Raw genomic sequence first — 21,283 nt, 5'->3', positions numbered from 1 at the left:
CTTTCCTCATGCGTCATAACTTCATTGTAATTTTTACAAGAATTATTTGTGGAAGAACAGATTAATTCTTTCCATTCTTGACATTCATTTGGCTATTTTTTAAATTGCTGTAGTATACCTTAGATATCATGTCTAGCACTGCTTTCTGTCCTGGTTATTGAATTTTTCTTTCTCTTCAAGTTATTGTCTATCACACTTAAAGCTAGCTATTGTCTATTGCTTAAAGCTAGTTTTTGACGTGGGTGGCTTTCTATGCTTGCTTCTTCTTGGCTGTTTGTTGAGCTATTTTGTTCTTCTCTCTTCAAGCACACCTTCATCTCCTCTCAGCACATAGTGCAATGAACTATATAGCAAATGTCTGTTGTCTTCATGTCACATTTTCTCTCCTGGATAGACAAGCATGGATAGTCCTGATACATTGTTTTAGCAGGATATTTTCATTTTGGTTTTCAGTTTTCTTGGGGAATGGGTTTCCGTAGGCTTTGTGATTGGTTTTGTTTCATAGGTGTGAAGAAGGTAATTAGCTGAGAAAGATCTGTGGTTTTCTGCTTTTGGTTTGTGTGGAAGCCTGTCCACCTGGCAGCAAGTGGAGCTCTGCAGCTGCCTTGTGCCAGTGGGGTGGAGCATTCATATGGCAGCTGGGCAAAAAGCAGATAGCTGGGGCTGGGGATGAGTGAGAAGCTGAAGGAGCAGAATCAGAATTGAGGCAAAAAGTACATCATAGAATCATAGAGTTGTTACATTAGAAGACACCTCTAAGACCAAGTCCAAATGTCAGCCAGTACCACCAGATGTCACAGCACATCATCACCTCACCGCAGAAAGCCCATCAAGAGCATTTTGTAAGCATCATAGCAGAGGGAGTTTGGAAGGAAGAAACTAAACACTGCATTGTTACCACTGGCAGGTGGCTTGATTCAAGTGAAATTATCTGAAATACAAAATCTGCTTTCCATCATCTGACTGCAGATGTGACTGATGGGATATGAAGCAGTATGTCTCAAAGAAAAGCAGTAATTTCAAGTTCAATCCTTGCTGCAGTGCAGTTAGTTACTAATGGTGTGCAAAGAAAGAAGGGACAGGACAAGCATGCCTGCTCATCTGACTCTTAGTTTAATGACATTATCAGCTGACAACAAGAATTCAGAGTTTGCTTATGTTTGTACTTTCATATCTACCATTAATAGACTCTAATTGAAGAACCCAAATAAAATAACATTTTGAATAGAAATTGCAGGACTGTGAGACTTGTTAATGCTTTTAACTCAAGAGTCCCATCCTAGTCAAACTCAGAGCAGCAGTGGCCCAAGTCCTTATATGGACATAACATATTAGGAAGGGGGAAATTACTCAAAGCTTTGAGAGAGGCATAAGTTAGCAGTAAGATCAAATATTCCTGAGGTCTAAAAGGTAATCACCATAACTCTGACTTCTGGTCTTTTAGTTTTTGCACCAGCCCTTCTTTAAATGTCAAGTTTGTGTGTGTAATTTCTCTTACAGTCATTGTTATGATGAAGCATACTTAAAGAGTCAAGGTCAGTTGTGGCCAAAAACCATCTATATGAATGATGAAGAGACACATATTTTATCATTGTCTTTGTGTCCAATGGGATCTGACAGGTGACAGAAGCCAGTGGAATGAGGTCAAGCAGAAGAAGAGCAGAGCTGGAGCAAGAGAAAAGCACATGTAATAGCACAGCATTTATCTTACCAGTATCAATCAAGGGTGGTACAGTAGACTCCATCCCAGCAAAATCAGACTGTAAGGAGAGATGAAGAGAAGATAAAATAGCAGTATTTCAAATAATAATGGGCTTTTTTTGTCTGTGGGAGAAAGCTTGGAGGAAGTTGATGAAGCAGTGGATAGAGTGATGACTAGCAGTCATTGGCATGTGCATATGAAGGAGAACCTGGGAAATGGGGCAGCCAAGATCCCAAAAATACTGTACAGAAAACCTGCTAGAGATATGACTAAATATTACATTACATTAGATTATTTCAGTTTTGTCCATGCTGCCAGGGTCAATGAAGGATATGGGAGAGGTACAACTTTGTTGGAAATGAGATGAAAAAATCCTGAATTTAGGCATCTGTATTTGAAAGAGGAGCTAATTCGTTTAAAAGATAAGAAGATGGACTTGAGAACAGGACACTGTTTTTCTAAAATATTAACTTCAGAATTTATATTGCCCATGATATAGCTAAACATATGGGAAAGTGTTCATCTAAGAACAGCACACTTGAAAAATGTTCCAGCTCTGTAACCCAAAAATTGCCACTTTTTTCCTGTAGAGTTATCATCACATTAACAGAATCTTTCACACAGTGCCTTTTTTATTTGAAGTACTGACTGTCAGTACCAACGATATTTTGTGGGTTCTGCATCCACAGAATGACTGAAAGTACTTTGTGCAGCTTAGGATAAGGGCAATGGAAGACAGAGGGCAGAAGAAATATTATTTCTCAGTTCTTGCACTTCCTGGATTTTACTTTGAATGAATGAGGATGGAATTCTTCCCTAAAGGAATGCAGTCTTCAAACCTCAGAACAGCCTGAGTAGATTCCCTAGACTCCTTTAGATTTCAGTATTAACAATTTAGCATGAGAATAAAGGCAGTGTACAACTTTACATATATTTTCATATCTTATTTATTTTCTAACTACACACTGTGTGATCAGCAAAAAAAAAAATAGAAACCTTATGTCTGTGTGTCAGTTCTATGCCGTGATAAGAAAAATTTCAGCAATAGCTTACTTCAAAGTATCTGTGTTTGACCATTTTATTTCTAAAGCATCACATACCTGAGTGAAATCAACTCTATGTCTCTTTGGGGAGCAGCTTATCTTTGGGAATGTCAGGCATGTGTAATGTGAATGAATATATCCTTCCTTATGTGTTATCCATGTTCCCTTTATGCTTAATGGGAAGAAACGGGCATTTCCAGGATGTGATTTATCTGATCCCAAGGGATAAATACACTAAAATAGTTAAATGAACCATGCTGCAAAATGATGCTGTTTCCAGTGGTGGTAAATGTCTGTGCTGTGCAGGACTACAGTGAGCTGAAATCCAACCTATAGGCTTATATTTGGAGTTGTGTCTATAGGAATGGTTCTTCACTGGTTTCCTGACAAGGTGTTTATACTGTTCTCATACTGCAACCTGTTGGTTTCATGTTGTTTAAATACATTGGGACCAGTACATTCTCTGAAAGCCGAATACTTTATGAGTTCAATACTGAAAATTCAGTAGTTCCTTTGGACTTCTGTGAGTTTGCATTGATTATGAGGATCAGATGCATAGAAGTGATGTTTGTACATGTATCAGACCTAAAATCTGTATGACTTAAATACTTGCTCTCTTCCAACAGGTATAAATCAAATGAGGATTATGTCTATGTCAGAGGTCGTGGCCGAGGAAAATACATTTGTGAAGAATGTGGCATTCGCTGTAAAAAGCCAAGCATGCTCAAAAAACATATCCGCACTCACACTGATGTCCGGCCTTATGTATGCAAGCTGTGCAATTTTGCCTTCAAAACTAAAGGTACTTGATCTTTGTAGTTGAGCTCTTGCCACTTCTGGAGCTATTTTGCCCTCTGGGATCCAATCACCCATTGCAATCAAGGAGAGTATTTTCTTCAGAATAAAATTGTTGTGTTTATATATGAAGGACTCTATAAGAGAGTTTGTTCTCTTCTGTTCAAGTAATCTGGGGATTTTGTAAGACTCTGAGACTCCTTGGATAGCTTCATTAAGATCTAGAGGCTCTTGGATGGTCCTTCTGTCTGCGGAGAAAATGTAGTAGCATAAGAACCACCCTGAAAAATAATATTTTGCCAACATTGTTGCATGGTGCAGATTTTAATTGCAGCAACACTTAAATGCTACCAGGAGACCATATTTCTTACGACATAATGTAGAAGCAGAGCATCAGCTGCTGAGGAATACATGCCTTCACAGGCTTTACAGTGGGTCAGTTTCAATTTTATAAATAATATATGCCTCCTAGATGGGCCAGTCCATCCACTGTGGCATTAATTATGAATAGAGATCTGATAGCTTCTGTTCACATGTATTTATCAGCACAGAAAAAAAGCTTCCATTTGTCACCCTGTGGCCACAGATAATGGTATTCTTTGGAATTCGGATTCGTGATGCAACCATCTCCTTGAAAAAAAAAATCCTTTCCTTGGTATCATTTCTTTGTAGCACAGCCTAAATGAGCCTTACATTCTCAGTTTCTTAGCTTCCCTTTGGCAGACAAAAGAATGGATTCTAGTCCCAGTGCAGTGAAACTTAACTCAAAGGGGGAGATAGGATGCTGAAGGAAATTTCTCCCAAGATCCCCGTGCAGTTTCATGGCTGTTTTGAAGATTAAGAATTGTAATAGTTTCCATGACTCCATCAGTTCTTTCTGTGCCAAAGATGGGAACAGCTGATGGATGGTAGTAGACCCATCAGCCTAATTTAAGATGGGAACATTCATGGGCATGTAGAGACAAAGACAAGGAGCTGCTTGTTTGTAGTCCCAGTAGACCATCTAGTGAGCTGCTCTCATATCATTGCTTACATTTGACATTGCTGGAGGAATGGGTCTTGAGTAGGGACTTGAAGTACATGACAGGATTGTGGTTTTATAGCTGTGTTCAGAGAGGACATTCCAGGAAGAAGAGGTGGCATGGGAAAAAAAAAAAAAAAGAGAAATTGCTTGCTGTGGCTGGCATTTCTGACAAAGAAGGAGAAACATGGATGAGGTGGTTTGCTATTGCACAGAAGGGGCACGAGTAGCAAGAGACTAGGTTAGCCTTTGAAGTACAAGTGTTTAACTGGTGCATTACTGATTATAAGCAGTTGTCAGCCTCATAACTACTGTTGCTACTTTGCTGAGAGCAGTAGAGGACAAACTTTCAGAAGTACTTAGGTTTTTAGTTTTTCCGAGCATTTAGCCATCCAGAAGCATAAATGGCCAGGTTAAATTTTTCATGCAGTGCACAGACTGAAGAAACTCCTAGTGAGAAGGGAATTATTCAAACTAGCTGGAGCTGAAAGGCAGAGAAGAAGAGCGTTGTGAGTTTCTAAGCACACCTGCGCTATTCAGCAGAGGAGTGCAGTGTTCCTGACCCCAGATGGCATGTACCATAACACCGTCTGGAGATGCTGGTTGGGGTCCTAGAAGCAGCATAAATGCATTTCTAGAGGGCTTTCCTTGAGCTAAGAAACACCATGACTTGGTAGTGGGTTGGGTTTGCTTGTGCCATGCTTTCCCTTTTGGGTGTTGCAAATGAGGCTGAAGTGGCAAATGGATTAGAGCGATATTCTCCAGCTTGTGCTTTGTGCTTAAGATTCTTTGTCATGAAATGTCTCTTGGGGCCAATCTCAACCCAGTTTTTTAATCTATGAAAAAACAGACCAAGACAAGCGCTCCAGAAAGTCAATAGTCTAGTGTTAGATTGCTCCCTCAGGGGAATGGGAGATTTGCTTTCAAATCTCTGCTGTGTCTGGTTTAGATCCGTACTCTAAATCTGGGAGCTGAACCTGAATTTTCCCCATCCCAGGTGGGTGCTGTAAGCGCAGCTCCTCTCAGTTCAGAGACTGCAGCTAGATGGTAAATTTGCATAGAAAATTCTTCTATAACTGTCTTGTTTTTTTTTTCGTGGGGTACTTTTGCCTCCAAATGCTTCAAATACATGGAGCATTTGGAAACCGTGTGCGAAGTAAATGGGAGAGCCCTTACCTGGAAAGTGCTACTGTGTAAATGGGAGCATGAGCCCTGAATGGCTACTGTGCTGTGGACTTACTTCAATGTCTAGGCAATCTGTACATATTATTAACAGTGAGTCCAGGAACAGATAACATCCAAAAGTGGGTTTTGTAGGGGTGCCTAAATATCATGTGGAAAATTGGAGAGATGCCTATGTACATCTCAGGCCCTGAGTGTATTTAATTTTTTTATTTTCTATATAAAAACCGACTCTCATTAAAACAGGCTCTGAGGCCAGTGGTCTTGATGAGTCAGCCCTGTCTGTTGTGGTGTTTTCTAAAACTAAACACCATTACCTGCAGCATAATGGAGTTAAGATACACCAAAACCTTTCTTGAAGAGTGATCTTTGTTGTTGTCCATTAATTATATTAATCTCTGATCCACAGGAAATCTGACAAAACATATGAAGTCTAAAGCACACATGAAAAAATGCTTGGAGCTTGGAGTATCAATGACATCTGTAGATGATGCTGAAACTGAAGAAGCAGGTATGTCAAAATGATTTAATTTAGTTGGAATGGCCTCGTTCCAACAAAAGTATGGAAAGTATGGAGTCTGTAAATGACTCACTGCACTTTAGCACAGTGATGGGCATGGGAAAAAATAGTACAGGTATTTGGGGAATTTTTTAATTGAAAGTTAACATTTTAATAAACAGTAAGTAAAAAAAAATCCTATCTAGTTATCTGGATTATACTTTTTTACATGAAGAAGCACTAGAAATAAAAGTATGGCTTGTTGTCATCTGTCTCATACAAGGTTCCCAATAGTGAAGTTGCAAGGTAGTATAGGATGAATTTGCTTCCATACTTCAAGTATAGAATTTTAGGCATTATTTTGAAAAAAATATGGTTTTAATTGATGAGGAATGGCTTTTTGCAGCCATCCCAGATGAGGAGCATCCAGCGATGGCATTGAGTGTGCTGGGTGGGAAATGGTTGTGGCCTGAGAGGTGGGATATGTGCTAATCATTTGGACTTGCTGTGGTTGTTTCAGAAAATATGGAGGACATGCAGCAGGAAGCAGAGAAGAGCAGCAGCCTGGCAGGGCTGTCAGCAGAGCACCAGTTTTCTGACGCAGAGGAATCGGATGGTGAGGACGGCGACGACAATGATGATGATGATGAAGATGAGGATGATTTTGATGATACTCAGGGAGACTCAACACCAAAAACCAGATCAAGAAGCACCAGCCCGCAGCCCCCTCGGTTCTCCTCTCTGTCAGTGAACTCGGCTGGGGCATCGCAGGGGGCTTCCCCAGAGGGCTCCCTTTCCATGGGACACTCTTCCCTCATCAGTTACTTGGTCACCTTACCTAGCATTCAGGTTACTCAGCTTATAACACCAAGCGACTCCTGTGACGACACACAAATGACAGAATATCAGAAGTTTTTCCAGAGCAAGAGTACGGATTCAGAGCCCGATAAAGACAGATTGGACATACCCAGCAGCATGGATGAGGATTGCACGCTTTCGTTGGATCCCAGTTCTTCTCCGAGGGACCTCTCACCTTCCAGTCGACAATCGTCACCTGGCTATGATTCTTCACCCTACAGAGATAACTCACCAAAGAGGTATTTGATGCCAAAAGGGGATTTGTCACCCAGAAGACATCTGTCACCCCGACGAGATATTTCACCCATGAGGCACCTTTCCCCACGGAAAGAGGCTGTGCTGAGGAGAGAGTTATCACCAAGACGGGACGTGTCCCCGCGACGTCACCTGTCACCAAGGAGACCAATGTCACCAGGGAAAGATGTGTCTGTTCGAAGAGATTTGTCTCCCAGGCGAGAGAGGCGATACATGGCCTCCGTTAGAGCGGCGTCTCCCCGGAGGGGCTTGTACCACAACCCAGCATTGTCCATGGGTCAATATTTACAGTCTGAATCTATTCCGGTGGGACATTCAGTAAGTATGGAAGAATATTTTCATTCCTCCTGTCGAAAACTGTGCTCTTACTGAATTTGAGCATTTCAAAAATCTTTGCAGCTTTGTAGAAGAAGAAGGCATAAACTTTGAGTCTTGGTGGGAAGTCCTGGAACAAATGCAAGAAATTTGGAATAGACAGAGACCAAGTCAGGATGCTGATTCATTTAAATGCACTAGAGTCAGCCTAAGGGGCAAGTGTTCACTTGGTAGAACCCTGAGTAGCTCCATGAACTTCAATGAAATTAGGCTGATTTGCATTTTCTGCCTCCAAATGGTCCAGAAAGCTTGCATGGTTTGTGAGGCTTTCTTCTGTACTAGTAATAAATCTTGTACTTCCTGGACTCTCAGGTTAGATCCGGCCAAAATTAAGGCTTAAAGCCCTGTTCTTGTGGTGTGGTGGCCATCACTGAATACTTCTTAATGGAATAAAAATGCTAAGATAATGGAACCTCTTAGAAAAGCAGAGTGCACACTGAAATCATGATCTGTGGCTGGAATTTAAAGGATATTATTGTGTGAGAGGAGCAGGCATCTGTATGCCCCACAGAAAGTGCCACAACCGTTTGGGTGGAAATATGCAAAATTTGCACAGCTGCTGTCTGTGCTCTTCCCTTTTGGTAGATCAGCTCTCAGAAACTGCCTGATTGGCACTTTTGACCAGCCCTAGCATTCACCTAGCACTCTCTCCACAAATAGATTACATCTTCAGATGTAAGGAATGGCCTTGCTAGGTGTGAATTTACTTATTTATTTACTATGCTTTCCTTGCCATGTTGCTGTTGTGGCTGCCCTCTCACTGCCTGCCTGTGTGTGGATTCAACCTGGGCAAGCTGTGACAGTCTCAGGTTACCTCAGAGCTCCTTGCTCTTCTCCTGGCTGGCCTCTTCGACCTGCTTCCTCATTCCCAGTCTTCCTGGTTCTCCATGTAGTCTTTGCAGTGTTCCTCTGTGGAGGAGAAGTATTGAACCCTGAGCTCATACAGTCAGCATTTCTCAGCTCTGGTGTGATTTTCTCTGTAGAGTCAGGCTGATGCGTTATCTGCTCTCAGGAAGGGAGTGAAGGATGCACCTGGGCAAAGATGTTTGGAGCCAGATGGACCAAAAAGAGCTGAGATGCTGCCAGCCTGGCAGATCCAGAAGTGATTTCCCAGCATTTCAGGGGTATAAGGGAAAGCTGCAGCTTGAGTGGCCATATTTATAGGAGAGAGCAACACAGGTGCTTCTCCCACATCTTAGACATTGCCCCACGACCTACTAAGTTGTTTGGGAGAGCACTGGAGAGGGCGACTGATTGATTAAATGGTCCTCGAGAAAGGGCATGCTGAAACCCTGCTGCACTCTGACAGGAGCGATCGCTGCACAGCTGAGAGAGGATACAAATCCCACCAGCAGTTCTACATTCCTGACTATGCGAGGAAGCACAACTGGGTGACCAGTCTAACTAGTCATGATGTCTTAGTATCAAATGAATGGGATCGTATGGGATTCTACAGCTGACATTGTGCAGGGTGCCCCAGTCCCACATGTCCCACATGATACACACTGGCATCCTGTAGTAAAGAATTTAGACGTTAATGATCCTAGCAAAACCAGTAATCCTTGACCATCTGACAGTTCTTGCTGTAATATTTTTCTTATGCATTATGCACACCTTCCGGCAAGGCATTTAGCACATTGTAAGGACTCTCTTAGCACTTCTCACTCCTTCTTTTCAAAAGTCCACCATGCCAGATGGACTTCTAATGCTTATCTTGTTTTTGAGGGAGAGTCAGGCATGTGGTAGTGAAAAACACAATGAAAAATCAGTTCAGTTGTCTTACAGAAAGGATCAGTAATTTGATGGCATGTTGGGTGTTCGAGAGAGAAGGCCAGACCTCAGTAGAGTCACTACAACCTGAATACAGGAGGCATCACTGGAAGCAGACCCCAGGCAAACCTAAATGAAAAAAATGACAAGTGAGGATGATTGCCCATTGCAAAAAATGACTGCAAGGAAGGAAAGATGCATTCCTTGTCTCTTGGTGCCTTTCTGGAAAATGTACTTTAGCCAAACATTAGACAAGCTTAAGTGAAACACAGGTTATTATACTCAGCATGTGGGAAGACAACTAGCACCTGAGTTTGCTATAAATGAAAGCTGTCAGAGAAGCAAAAGGAATAAAGGTTGTTTTTCACTTTTTAGAGTAGTGAAATCCAGCAAACCAGAACATCATTAGCAGCTGCTTTGGTGATGCTCATGCTGGTTTACAATCCTTAAAGTACTTTAAGAGCTGCATTGGGTTGCCAGTCCTTGCAGCAGTAAGAGCAGTTTTGTGCTTCTAGTGTCTGCAGTTCTCAGAAGAGGCCAGTTTTCTTTCTTCTCAACTGAAATTGATATATTTGCTCTATCTCTTTGGCCAGTGCTGGTCTAGTTGCTCTTCATCTTGCTTCCTGTTGAATGTCCATGCACTTTGGTGGTCTCATGCAAAAGGCTTGTAAAGTGCTCAGGCATGGAAAGCACCACATAGAAAGCAATTAAAATTATTTGTTTAGGAAGTGGAAAAGAGCATGGTGAAAGTAAATATTTTTTTAGATTGTATAAAAATACAGGAAAATACACACTTATTTTCTCCTTTGGCAAGCAGTAGCAGGGTACACTCTTGCAACAGAATACTCTCTCTAAAGTAGCCTAAGTCTGTAGTGTATGCGAGGTCACACTTGGCTTTGACTAGTTAAATTTGCGTCTTTAAAATTAATGCCAGATATCTTCCGCTCTCTAAATACATTCAGGATCTTCTGTCAGTGGCAGAGGTTTCTTTCCTTACTGAGGAGGCTGATGCCATTTTCAAAGGGCTCAGATTCTTCTTCCAAGTCATATTCTGCCAGTCCTGAGAGAAAGAGAAGGAATAGGAAGGCTTCATTTGTTCGCCCTGAGTGAATCTCTTTTATAATTTTAGTTTGGATGAGGCATATGTCTCTGTTGTCACATTTTTTGTGTTTTGACTCACGTTTTCAGCTCAGTCTTGGAGTAAGTGACCTGAATTGTTGTCAGATGGAATTAAACTGAAAATGTGCACCAGGAAGGCAGCAGGTGCCCTTGAACTGTGAGTGGCCATCCAAGTGACTGCAAAGAGCCCACACAGGGCTAGTCTGAAGCAACCTTCCCTTCCAAACTTACAGCACTTGCATTGTGAATATGGGATCCAGCGCATTTCACTCCATTTCAGCTTGTCCCAACCCTTAGTACACCCTGCTCCTTCCTAGTGCAGACCAGAACCTTTGCCTCTTCTTCCAGTCCCAGGATAGACGCAACGAGATCAAGAAGGTGCCTTGCTGTGAGTGGTATAGACTTGTCTCTCACAGCTATTTTAGCTTCTAGGCAGTAGTGGATTTTGCTTCTGCTGCCATCTTGTTGCTCATCTCATTCATTTTGAAATCTGAAGCCCGTCTTGATATATTCAGAAGGGCTGAAAGGAATTAGGCACCTCTATGACCACTTGAAAGTTTATAGGACTTAAGGTCCTTTGATCACACTGAACATGGATAGTAAATCACTTCCCAAACACTCACTACTTTATCATCTTGAGTGAAGTGCATTCTTGTACAGACAGCCGGAAATTCTGAATTCCAGGTAAACTGTAAATAGGTTCACTGGTGCATCTGGGCTACTGTGGTGCATTCTGTGTTGGGCTGCAAATTGAGCTGATCCTGAAAGTGAGGGCCACACAGGGTTATAGCCACTTTATTGGGCATCATGTCTTTCAGGAGGCACATTGGTAATGTGCTGTTACTGATTTTCACTATAGAGTTCAGTGTTTTCTGGTTTTTAACTTTAAAAAACCTCAAGTACATTATGACATGCTAATCAAAGAGACTGTTTTCTACCCTACATGTTTTTGCAAGCTGTGGTCTGAGGCTGCCCAGAGGATGTCTGTGAAGGGTGCTTGGCTTTGAAACGTGATCTTCCTCTTAATCTCACACAGCCTGATTTGGGTGATGTACCAGATACAGGGTAAACCCTATCTCATCCCTGAGGCATTCTGAGGGACTTGTGAAGCTGGATATGGCTTTGCTCAGGGGTGTGATGTGGCAGTCAAGCTTTGTGACCAGGTCAGAGCATTTAGTGAAGAGCTGCTACAGAATACTGTTGCTTGGGAAATGATATGTTACCTGGAGTTGAAGGGAAATATGCTAAACTGTAACAAAGGAGAATTAATAGGAAACAAATTGGATTCCCATCACCTGACAAAGAGAAGAGCTCAGCTCGCAGCACTGGCAGCAGCCCATTCTGACTGCAAAAGATGCCATGACTTCCTGCTCTGTGCTCTGTGATCTAATACTTGCCCTGTCGCCTGCAGAAAGTCTTTAGATTTTTGGGATGCTTGTTGAAGAGAAGCAGTCTTTCTCTGTGAATATGTGTGTCTGCTTGTAGGAATGAAAATGCTAGATATTGGTAAAGGAAATAAAAGCCCAGTAAGAGGCAGGAACAGTTACTAGTGATTGTAACCATTTATGTTAATTGTTTCCAAACTTACCTGCCAGGGCTAGAGAAAAATAAGCCAGTCTGTGCCCGACCAGGCTTGGAAGGTATCCAGTGACATGCACACACTGTCACTGTCTGTGTTAAAATCGGACATACAAGACATATATTGGATGATGCTGCGGATCTTGAGGCACACAGCAGTTTCTGTCATGTTAGCCACCTCTATCCAGCAAGGACAGACTCTTGCTCTATTCCCTTATGAAACTCTGGCAGGGTAAAACATGACGCCAATGTCTTTCTCAATTAGAGGTTTGTGAGTGACTAGGTTTATTCTTTGATGAGTTTTACTCATTTTTTTGCTCAATTTCCCTTAGCCCAAGTTCACATCAGATGTAATAGTAATAAATGTCATGGTGTAGGAAACGTCCAAAAGGGCAATATGACTGAGAAACTGGTTGACAGACCAAAGATGGAAAATAAAAAAGGGGGCAAGCAGCTGTGCAGAGGTGAAGTTAGTGATAGGAAGGATTGACAGGGTAGGTGAACTGTCTTGTGGCTTGGCAGTTGCAGTTTATTTTGTATAGTTTTCCCCATTCAGCAATATAATGTGCTGTCACTGTGCTTTCTTATGACAGTTTCTCTTTTATGAGACTCAAGTGTCTCACTTTCTGAATAGGAAAATTCCCAACATAGATTAGTCTCTGAATAATATCTCTGAAGTTTGACTCTGATGATTATGGGTCACCCTTTCCTGTCTCGACATTGATTTATATTAAGCAGGACAAAGCATCTGAGCGCAGTGAGATTGAGCCCTTGGGTAGCACAGAAACTGAATCTTTAATTGCCCCCTAAACCAGCTCCCTAGGATGGGATCAAGAGGTTGCTCAATGCCTTGAGAGCTAGGATTTCCCAGCAGTGAAGTGCTGCCACTTCAATGCATTGGCATTTAGCAGCACAGTCCTCGGGCTGCCACACCAAGGCTGTGGTAGCATTACAGCTCTGGGGCAATTGATCCATGTTTGGTCAATTTACAGAGCAGAGATGAGCGTTTTCCTTCATTTAATTTCATATGAGAGTCCCCGAGAGATGTGTGGCCAAATCCCACATATAATTATGAAAATGTCATCCTGCACTTCTGTCATCATTACTCCTCTGGTCAGCAAGAAATGATACTTAATCATCAGATAGCAAACAAATTTTAAAACTTAGGAATGAAAATAAAAAGGAACCCAAAAGCCCAGGGCATATTTAATACTGAGTGGAGGTGGAGCTATTTATTCTTTCAAGGCAGGAACTAATGGGAAGGCAGTGAAAATGTCAATATTGCGAGATTGGCTTTCATTAGCCGTCACAAAATCCCCCATTCTTCTCAATCACATTATGATTGGGTGAGTCTCCCTGGGACACAATCATCACTTCTGCTCACAGCTGATGCCTGTGCTTTTGTTATTATTTATTGTTTACACTGCAGATAAGCCAGAGGGGTACTCCATTGTCTCAATGACTAAAAAAATTTGTGTCTTCATCACACAAAGACACTTGATCTTGCATGGAAATACCCATCTGCTTTCACCAAGGATTGGGTGGAGCTCCCAGGGAGCAAGTGCCTTCTGTGGGCACTTGCTCCCTCAAGAGCAGATTTTTCAGAAGGCAGTAAATACATAGATGTTGTCAGATATTCCCTGTTACACCAAGCAGTGGTGCTGAGCAGGGGATGTTCAGACGTGTACTTCTCTGCAATAAAATTTAAATACCAGCATATTTTTCCAAAAGAGAGGGTAAGATGGATCTCCTGGCCAAATTTCTCCTGGGGAATGAAAATCTATCTGCCCCAAATTCTGTTCAAAGTTTCAGTTGAATATAATACCCTCCACTTCCTGACCTAAATTGCTGCATTGTGTTGCTGAACTCTCTTAACTAGCCACTGCCTTTCACCTCAGAGGCATGAGTCCTGTAGGGCTGAGCTAAGCAAAACCTCCTCTGTTGTTTGGATATGCCATTAGTGGAGTTTTCCAAATGCTTTGGGATCCGTCTGGATGAAAGGTGCTTCGTGAATGGGAGGTTGTGTTAGACAGGAAAGCAGATAGGTGGTTTGGCAGCCAGACAAGAATTTTGATAGTAGCAGTGCTGACATCTCTTTTCTTTTCTTCTGGTTACAGAGGAGGGGGTTGTCTCAGGCACCTTATTTCAACATATATGGAGAAAAAGGAGGCATGGAGCACCGCAGATCTAGCCTGTTCCCCGAATGTCCGAGCGACTACGTCTTCAGTCATCTTCCACTACACTCCCAGCAGCAGATCCGAGCACCTATCCCCATGATGCCTATCGGGGGGATCCAGATGGTCCATTCAGTCCCCGTGGCCCTTTCAGGTTTACATTCTCCGTCCACTCTGGCCCTGCAGAGGGAGGTCTCTGAGGAGAAGCAGAGAGGAACTGCGGAAGCCCTGGCGAAAGAGCCGTTCAGCATGTCTAAGCCCCACGAGAAGCGTACCTCTCCGCACAGCTTGCACCCCGCTGCTCCCCCCAGCGCCCCCTCCTCGCCGCTGCTGTTGCTGGCTCAGAGCACATCCGAGGACAGTGTGGTGGCTACCGAGAGGGAGCAGGAGGAGAACATACAGACTTGTACAAAAGCCATAGCCTCTCTGCGAATCGCCACAGAAGAAGCCGTTCTGCACGGGGCGGAGCAGCTGCAGAGGCCTTCTGAGCCTCACCAGAAACCCTTAGAAAGTGCACATTTTAGCATTAAACACTTTAGTGGATCTGAGCCGGGCCAGCCCTGTGCCTCAGCCACCCATCCTGACTTGCATGGTGGTGAACAGGACAGTTTTGGTACATCACAGACTGCACCAGCCCATCCCACCTTTTACAGCAAGAGCTTTGTGGATGTCCAGCAGCTGGGCTTTCACAGCAGGAGTGAGCCTCCGTCAAGCACACAGGAAAGGAAAGATCCGTCATCTGAGAAGAGCAAGCCGCATTGATCTGAGATGCATGGAGACTTTCACCCCATACATTTACCCCACCTTTTTTTTTTCTAGAGATAGAAAAAGTATTCAAATTTACAGCATGCCTGTTCTAAGTTACAGTAGTTTGCTATTATATATACTTTTGTTATATCAAAAGAATTAGATAAAGTAACAAGTCATCATGAGCCTGACCAAAACTAAATTTGAAATTCTTATTGGGTCTGGTACTTTTAAATTGTACAGATGTTTGTGCCTTTTCTTTACTTTGCTTATATTCTTATAAGCATTTTTTTAGCAGTAATTTGTACATATTTTAGAATTTGTGTATCTGCTTTGTAATAAATGTAATTTCTTTCCTTTTTTGGACACTTGGATCTAAATGATGTAAAACAGAACAGCATCAATATATGTGAGGTTGCACTAAAACATATTTTTATATGATTAAAACTGAACAGCTTTTATGTACAGCTCTGATTCTGTAATACTAATATTTATTTACTTTGTTTCATAAATTGTAAATTTTTTTCTTAATGTTGTGGATTGCTTTTCTATGTGAAGCATGGGATTTACTGTTGCGTAATTAGAACAAAATGTATATTGTAAAACAAGATATTTAAGCTAGAGTATCTTATATTATTCTGCACTTATGCATTAGTTAAAAAAAAAAGATAAAAGATGTATCAGTCAGTTCTTAACTCTTGTAATTTTTTTTGTCTCTTGTTTGCCGGATTGACTATAACTTAAGTGCTGATTGTGATTTTAAACTGATAGTACCGTAAAGCATTAAAGTAAAACAATGTGCTATTGTGAGTTTTTTCAAAGCTTTATAAAACAGTTATAAATATATTAAAAGTATTTGGTCTTATGTGAACATGTTGATCTATATACTCCTTAAAAAGCTATGGGAAAACATTCCACCCCATGTAAATATGTGCATCACTGGTGCCATCTGTGTAGCTCACCGGGACCGGCAGGGTTTGCTGCGCTGGTGCTTCCAGGAGCGGGCTGGGGCACTGCTGACTGCCAGAGGGCAGAGTCCAACAGCATCCTGACCCACTCCCTGGCCTCCAGCAGCAGGGTGGCAAGGCCCCTACGGCCGCTTGGGGCTGGGCGAGGAGCTGGCCTGCTGGCTGGACACACGGCGCCCTGCCGAGCCTGGCAGTCCCCTGCTCCTGAGAGCTCACCAAGGGCCATAGGTGTCATGGAGAAGTGCTCTGGAGTGTCAGAGAGGAGTTTGGAGAGCAGAAAAAGGTGTTTCCTTGCACTTGAACTCCACAGCTGGCCACTCCCTACTGCAATACCTGTGCCAGCTTCGGGGGAGGCTCCCGTTCTGTCCTGTTCCGTCCTGTCCTGTGGATGGAGGTGTGTGGCCCTGCCGGCAAGGCAGAGAGCACTGCCACCCTGGCCTCTTCTGAAATGGGTTTCATGGGCAAGAAAGTCACAGTCTTCCAGTGTAGGGTCTCCACCTGGGCAGGGTTTGCTGCAGAGGGAAGGGAGGAGGAGCCCGGGCTTGTGTTTGAACACGTGTGGTGGGTTACCACTACCACCAGCAGCATGCGTGCCTGCACGCACGCACGCACACACACACACACTCAAACACACGCATGCACACGCACAGATGAAAGAAACCAACGACCTGGATTATATTTTGTGCTATTTAGTGGATTATAAATCTGTGAAAACAAGTTTGTATATTGAAAATACATCTAAGGAGTGTTCTTTAAAAAGAAATAAATATACAGTTACATGCATGAGGTGTCTAGTTTTCATGTGTTCTTTGAATTTTCCAAGTTTATTGGTGTTCCAGCATTCTGCACTAGAAGCACCCTTAAAAATGTGAGTGAAAGTGAAAAATGTGGACCCTATATTGGCTTTCTCACATATTACCAAACTAAACCAGTTTATTTCTCTGTTAATACTGTGTGGGGGCAGAGCCACAGGTGGCATGTTGTCATAATTCTAGCATGATGGCATATGATTAGTGTAATACCATAATGGACAGTGACCATTTCTAAACATTAAAGCTTAGCTTCTCATACCCATTGCAATGTTCTGCCTTTATTCCAGATCATTGTGGTAACCTTGCCAAGAAAAGCATGTGCCAGAAAACTGGCTCATCTCAGATTGGAGAGAGGAGAAACAGTATATGTAGTTGGAGATGAGCAGCCTGTTGGATCATGCTTCCATAAAAAAAGGAGAACTCAATTATACATTTTAAATAAACAAGCTCCATCTGATAAAAGCCTCTCTCCTCCTGGGCTTCATGGCTGTATTGAGAACAAAATGCTCTGCACAATGATCAGCTAATCAGGTAATCATAGATATTTTATTAAAAGGGAACCAAGCAACCCCTGATGGTAAATGCTCTATTAACATTGCCTTTGTAAGCAACCCTCTTACTGTGGGAGTTACCTCTGACTTGTTTGATTATTTTAATTAATTTGCAGCTGCAATTTGCCATCCACCTTCTCAGCCTTGGGGCATTTTTTTTTTATAATTGCTGAGCAAGTATCACTGAAATTACATGTGATATTTTTGGGTTACAATGGAGCAACGCTGAAGAGGTTTCAGGTACTTACAATCTTAATTGTATTTTCTTAATGAGATAATGTGTATACAGTACTTTGAAAAAAAACATATCCTCATGCAAGGCATAGGCATCAATGATGACTTTTCATGCTTTGTAAAGGGTGTGGAGGAGAAATGGCAAACATATCTGACAAAATTTTCCCAGGCATGAGCAATTTTCAGAATCAACTGTGCAAGCACAGCAGCGGGGACTGGGGGGGCAAATAATTCTGTGAGTGCTCTGCCTGCGCTTCCCAGTGCAGCCCCCTCACGCTGCCTGCAGAGATGATGGTGTGGGGTTGTTTGTGCCCTGCTGTGATGAGCCTACGGCTTCAGCCTCCGTGCTGGGAGAATGCAGCTGCTCGGCTCCCTGCCGGGAATGCCGGTCTCCGGGCAGGACTGGAGTTGCCTGTGTGAGGCAGCCCCTCTGAGGGTGATGGGGAGGGGGCTGCTCCACAACGCTCGGTGCAGTGGATGCAGGGAGGGCTCTTTGGACCAAAAAAAGTGTAACCCTGAGCTCTCTCATGTAAACGCTCTGTGTTTTTAGAAGAGGTGAAAAGAAGAGATTTAACAGGGCTCTAGAAGAAACTGCAAAACTGAACAAGGATCCTTACATGCAATGTGCTAAAAAAATTCCACGTCAGGAATATAATTACCTATTATATTGTTCAAGGAGTTTATAATTTTCTATGAAGATCCATATGTCTTTTCTGTAAAGCACAAGGGAAATACAGATGCTCTGGCAGGCTCTCTTTATTTTCTTCTCTCAGAATACTGTCACTAGAGTCACTTCAGGACTTACTCACGTCAGCAAGACAGAGGGTGTATCAGTCTCATATAACTGCCTGCACAATCCTCTCACAAAGCTTTAGATTCTGACTCAAGGCAGTAACTCTATCGCATGTTAAATATTTCTGCGTGGACTTCCCCACTGCCAGCAGTGGATAATAATTAGCACCTATAAAGGGCATCATTAACTATAGCAGACCCAAATGGAGTCAAGAGACTTAAGTACAAAAATTTCAATTCGAGAATGCTGCAGTCAATTCCCATTTAACACTAGAGGCACCTCCATTTACAAGGTGTTCTGCCGTGTTTAAAACTGTTTCCTGCTTTTGGGCATGAGGTGAACTTCTCTTCTTGGAACTACTTCATGCCTCTTCCCCTCCCACTTTGACCTGCAATACAACAGACCTGGACACCAGAAGGTATGTATTTCTTGCCTAGAGCCTCTAAGGGACCTGCCCTACTGAGTGGGTCTTTGAAAATATGATGAAATATGCTTCCCTGTTGAATTATACTTTTGGCAAGTGCTGTCATTACCTCTTACAGATTAGTTTAATGATTTGGTCCCCATTTATGGATATCTAAAAAAAGCCCAAACCATCCCAAATCTGTGCTAAAACCAGCTAGATCAACACCTCCAGTCTCCTAGGAGAGTGCCCTAAAATGCCCCACAAGAAGTTTTTTGTTTTCTGCTGAAGTTCTCCTACTGTGAAACAAAATGTTCAGGATTCACTGGATCATCATTACTGTAGGCTACTGTCCCCAAGAGGAAGAGCTGTTGGATGTGCCCTGCTCAGTAGGAAGAGAGCTGCCTGGAAATCTGGTCAGTAGAGTGGTGTGACAGAGACTTAGAAGGACAAGGAATGAGTTCAAGCAGCTCCCTGCTTGGAGTCTTGTAGACAGCTTGGAGAGCACATTTTCCAAACATGCTTTCTACTTAGCATCCACCTCCTGTCTGAGGTGGCTGACTCTGCTATGTCCAGTGGAGGTGGGCCAAAACTTTAAATTCTGGGCTTCAGAGTGAGGAACAAATCCCAAAAGTTAGGTGTTACAGTGCCAGAATCCTTTATTGGGTTTTGCCCTAAGTAGCTCAGGGAGAACAAGCCTTATTGATTTATTTCATTGTTCAGTGGAACAAGTCAATGGAAGTTATCCTTTTAAGTCATTCAGCCACCCCTGAAATCTCAATTGATATTCTCTAAAGAATGTCCTTAAAGTAAATCCAGGATATTCAATGCAAACCCTGCACAGCATATCATATATTTTAGTCTAATCACTATTTTGATGGGAGTTTTTTCAGTTAAGATGCCTGCATGAACAAATCAGGAGTCTGTGTACTAATTGAGTTTATTACAGTGACGATGTTCCTGTGCCCTTTTCTCAAACACAGACTACACGCACTAAACACAGACCTTGAACATATGCTTACTGTAAGGTCAATTTAAGATGAAAATGCTAGATAGCTTGACTTGTTCTGCAATTATTCTTGGGGTCTTTACATATGCTTCATCTGTCACGTGTGTTTGCAACTATCTTTAATATGCCTGCTTTTAACTGGCTTTGGAACCACTGATAGCACCAGGAACGTGGGAGACAGCTTTCCTTGCGAAATGTTTGGCTTTTGCCCCTGTGATGATGTCTACATGAGATATAATAAGCTGATTTGTTGTGTATACATAAGTCTTTTCCAAGTGATTGTGCTTGGTGACAAAAACTCTTTCTAAGAGTTTCTTTAATTTGTGGGTATAGAGGTGGCCTGTACATATGTGTAGGGCTTTAGTAGGCATATGATAGAAGTTAAGGAAATATCTCTATCTTTTCGTACAAGATAATCTTTAGTGGAGACAGAACTGAATGGAACTCATCCTTGGGAGCAAAGACCATGAACCACAAGAATCCTCATAAAGGACGAGCTGGCATTCAGGGTTGTTGTCTCTCCATGTTGGCAAGTGTCTGCACGAAGTGCCTTGGTGTCATTTTCCCTGAGCTTTAAGAAATATGGATGGTCTTCTATTGCGCTGAGCATTGCTGTATATGTTGCAAAATCACGTCCTACAGGCAAGGTTCTCACCCATGGCACATCAGGCACCAGTGCACCTCTGCTGTAGGGCAGCCAAGGGATTCTGGGAGCCCAACACCTCCAAGGTCTGTTCCAGCATGCAAATAGCCTACAAGATCTGCTTGCAGGCTGGACTGCAGGCTGGTGGGAGCAGCGGTAGAAGAAAACAGCAGCTTTCTGAAAACCAGAAAAATTTTCTGCTCTAGTGAGTTTCCTTGCTTTTCTGCATTGTATGAATATTCATTCTGAAGCTGACATGTCGAGGGGAGCTTGGTCAGCAGGAGGCTTAATAAAAAAAAAAGCCAAACAATATTACTTTATAAACTGCCTTTTCAGACACCTTCCTGATGAGTGACATCTCTGAACTGACAGGAGCGCTGCAAAGCGAAACAGCCAGGATGAATATGCATGGCAGCACACAGCCCCATGAGCGCCCAGTGAGCTGCAGAAAGCCAGTGGAGGCAGATCCAGCTCTGTACTGAAGAACAGCATTTCTTTTTCCCCCATCTCCTGCCAGAATATAAGAAGAGGCTGACACCCTGCTATAGAAACTAATGGAGTTTCCACATTCATTTTAGCAGCAGGAGGTGTAGTCTCTGAAGGCTTGTTTCCATGAGGTGATGAGAAATCTTGCTGCTAAAGTTGCAGAGGAATGTCAGAGTACTTGGCATTTTGCCGTTCCAACCTCTTTCATTCCCATCTGTTCCTAGAGAAGCAAAGGTCTTTGCCTAGTTCAGCTGCGCTCTGACAGG

General features: G+C 42.6%; 1 protein-coding gene across 1 annotated transcript in view; it reads left to right on the top strand.

Moving 5' to 3' along the window:
• Positions 1 to 15,920, top strand: part of HIVEP2 (HIVEP zinc finger 2) — a 103,989-nt gene extending 88,069 nt beyond the window's left edge. The window contains exons 6-9 of the mRNA XM_031056255.1: positions 3,372 to 3,547; positions 6,153 to 6,254; positions 6,763 to 7,673; positions 14,315 to 15,920. Of these exons, the coding sequence (XP_030912115.1) occupies positions 3,372 to 3,547; positions 6,153 to 6,254; positions 6,763 to 7,673; positions 14,315 to 15,133 (2,008 nt within the window). The 3' untranslated portion in view covers positions 15,134 to 15,920. The remainder of the gene's footprint in view (positions 1 to 3,371; positions 3,548 to 6,152; positions 6,255 to 6,762; positions 7,674 to 14,314) is intronic.
• The last annotated feature ends 5,363 nt before the right edge of the window (positions 15,921 to 21,283 follow it).

This window comes from Geospiza fortis, unplaced genomic scaffold (genome assembly GCF_000277835.1).
Source record: "Geospiza fortis unplaced genomic scaffold, GeoFor_1.0 scaffold162, whole genome shotgun sequence".
In the NCBI taxonomy this organism is placed as follows: Eukaryota; Metazoa; Chordata; class Aves; order Passeriformes; family Thraupidae; genus Geospiza; species Geospiza fortis.
The sequence above is the reverse complement of the archived record's forward strand: the minus strand, read 5'-3'. Positions and strand labels throughout refer to the sequence as shown.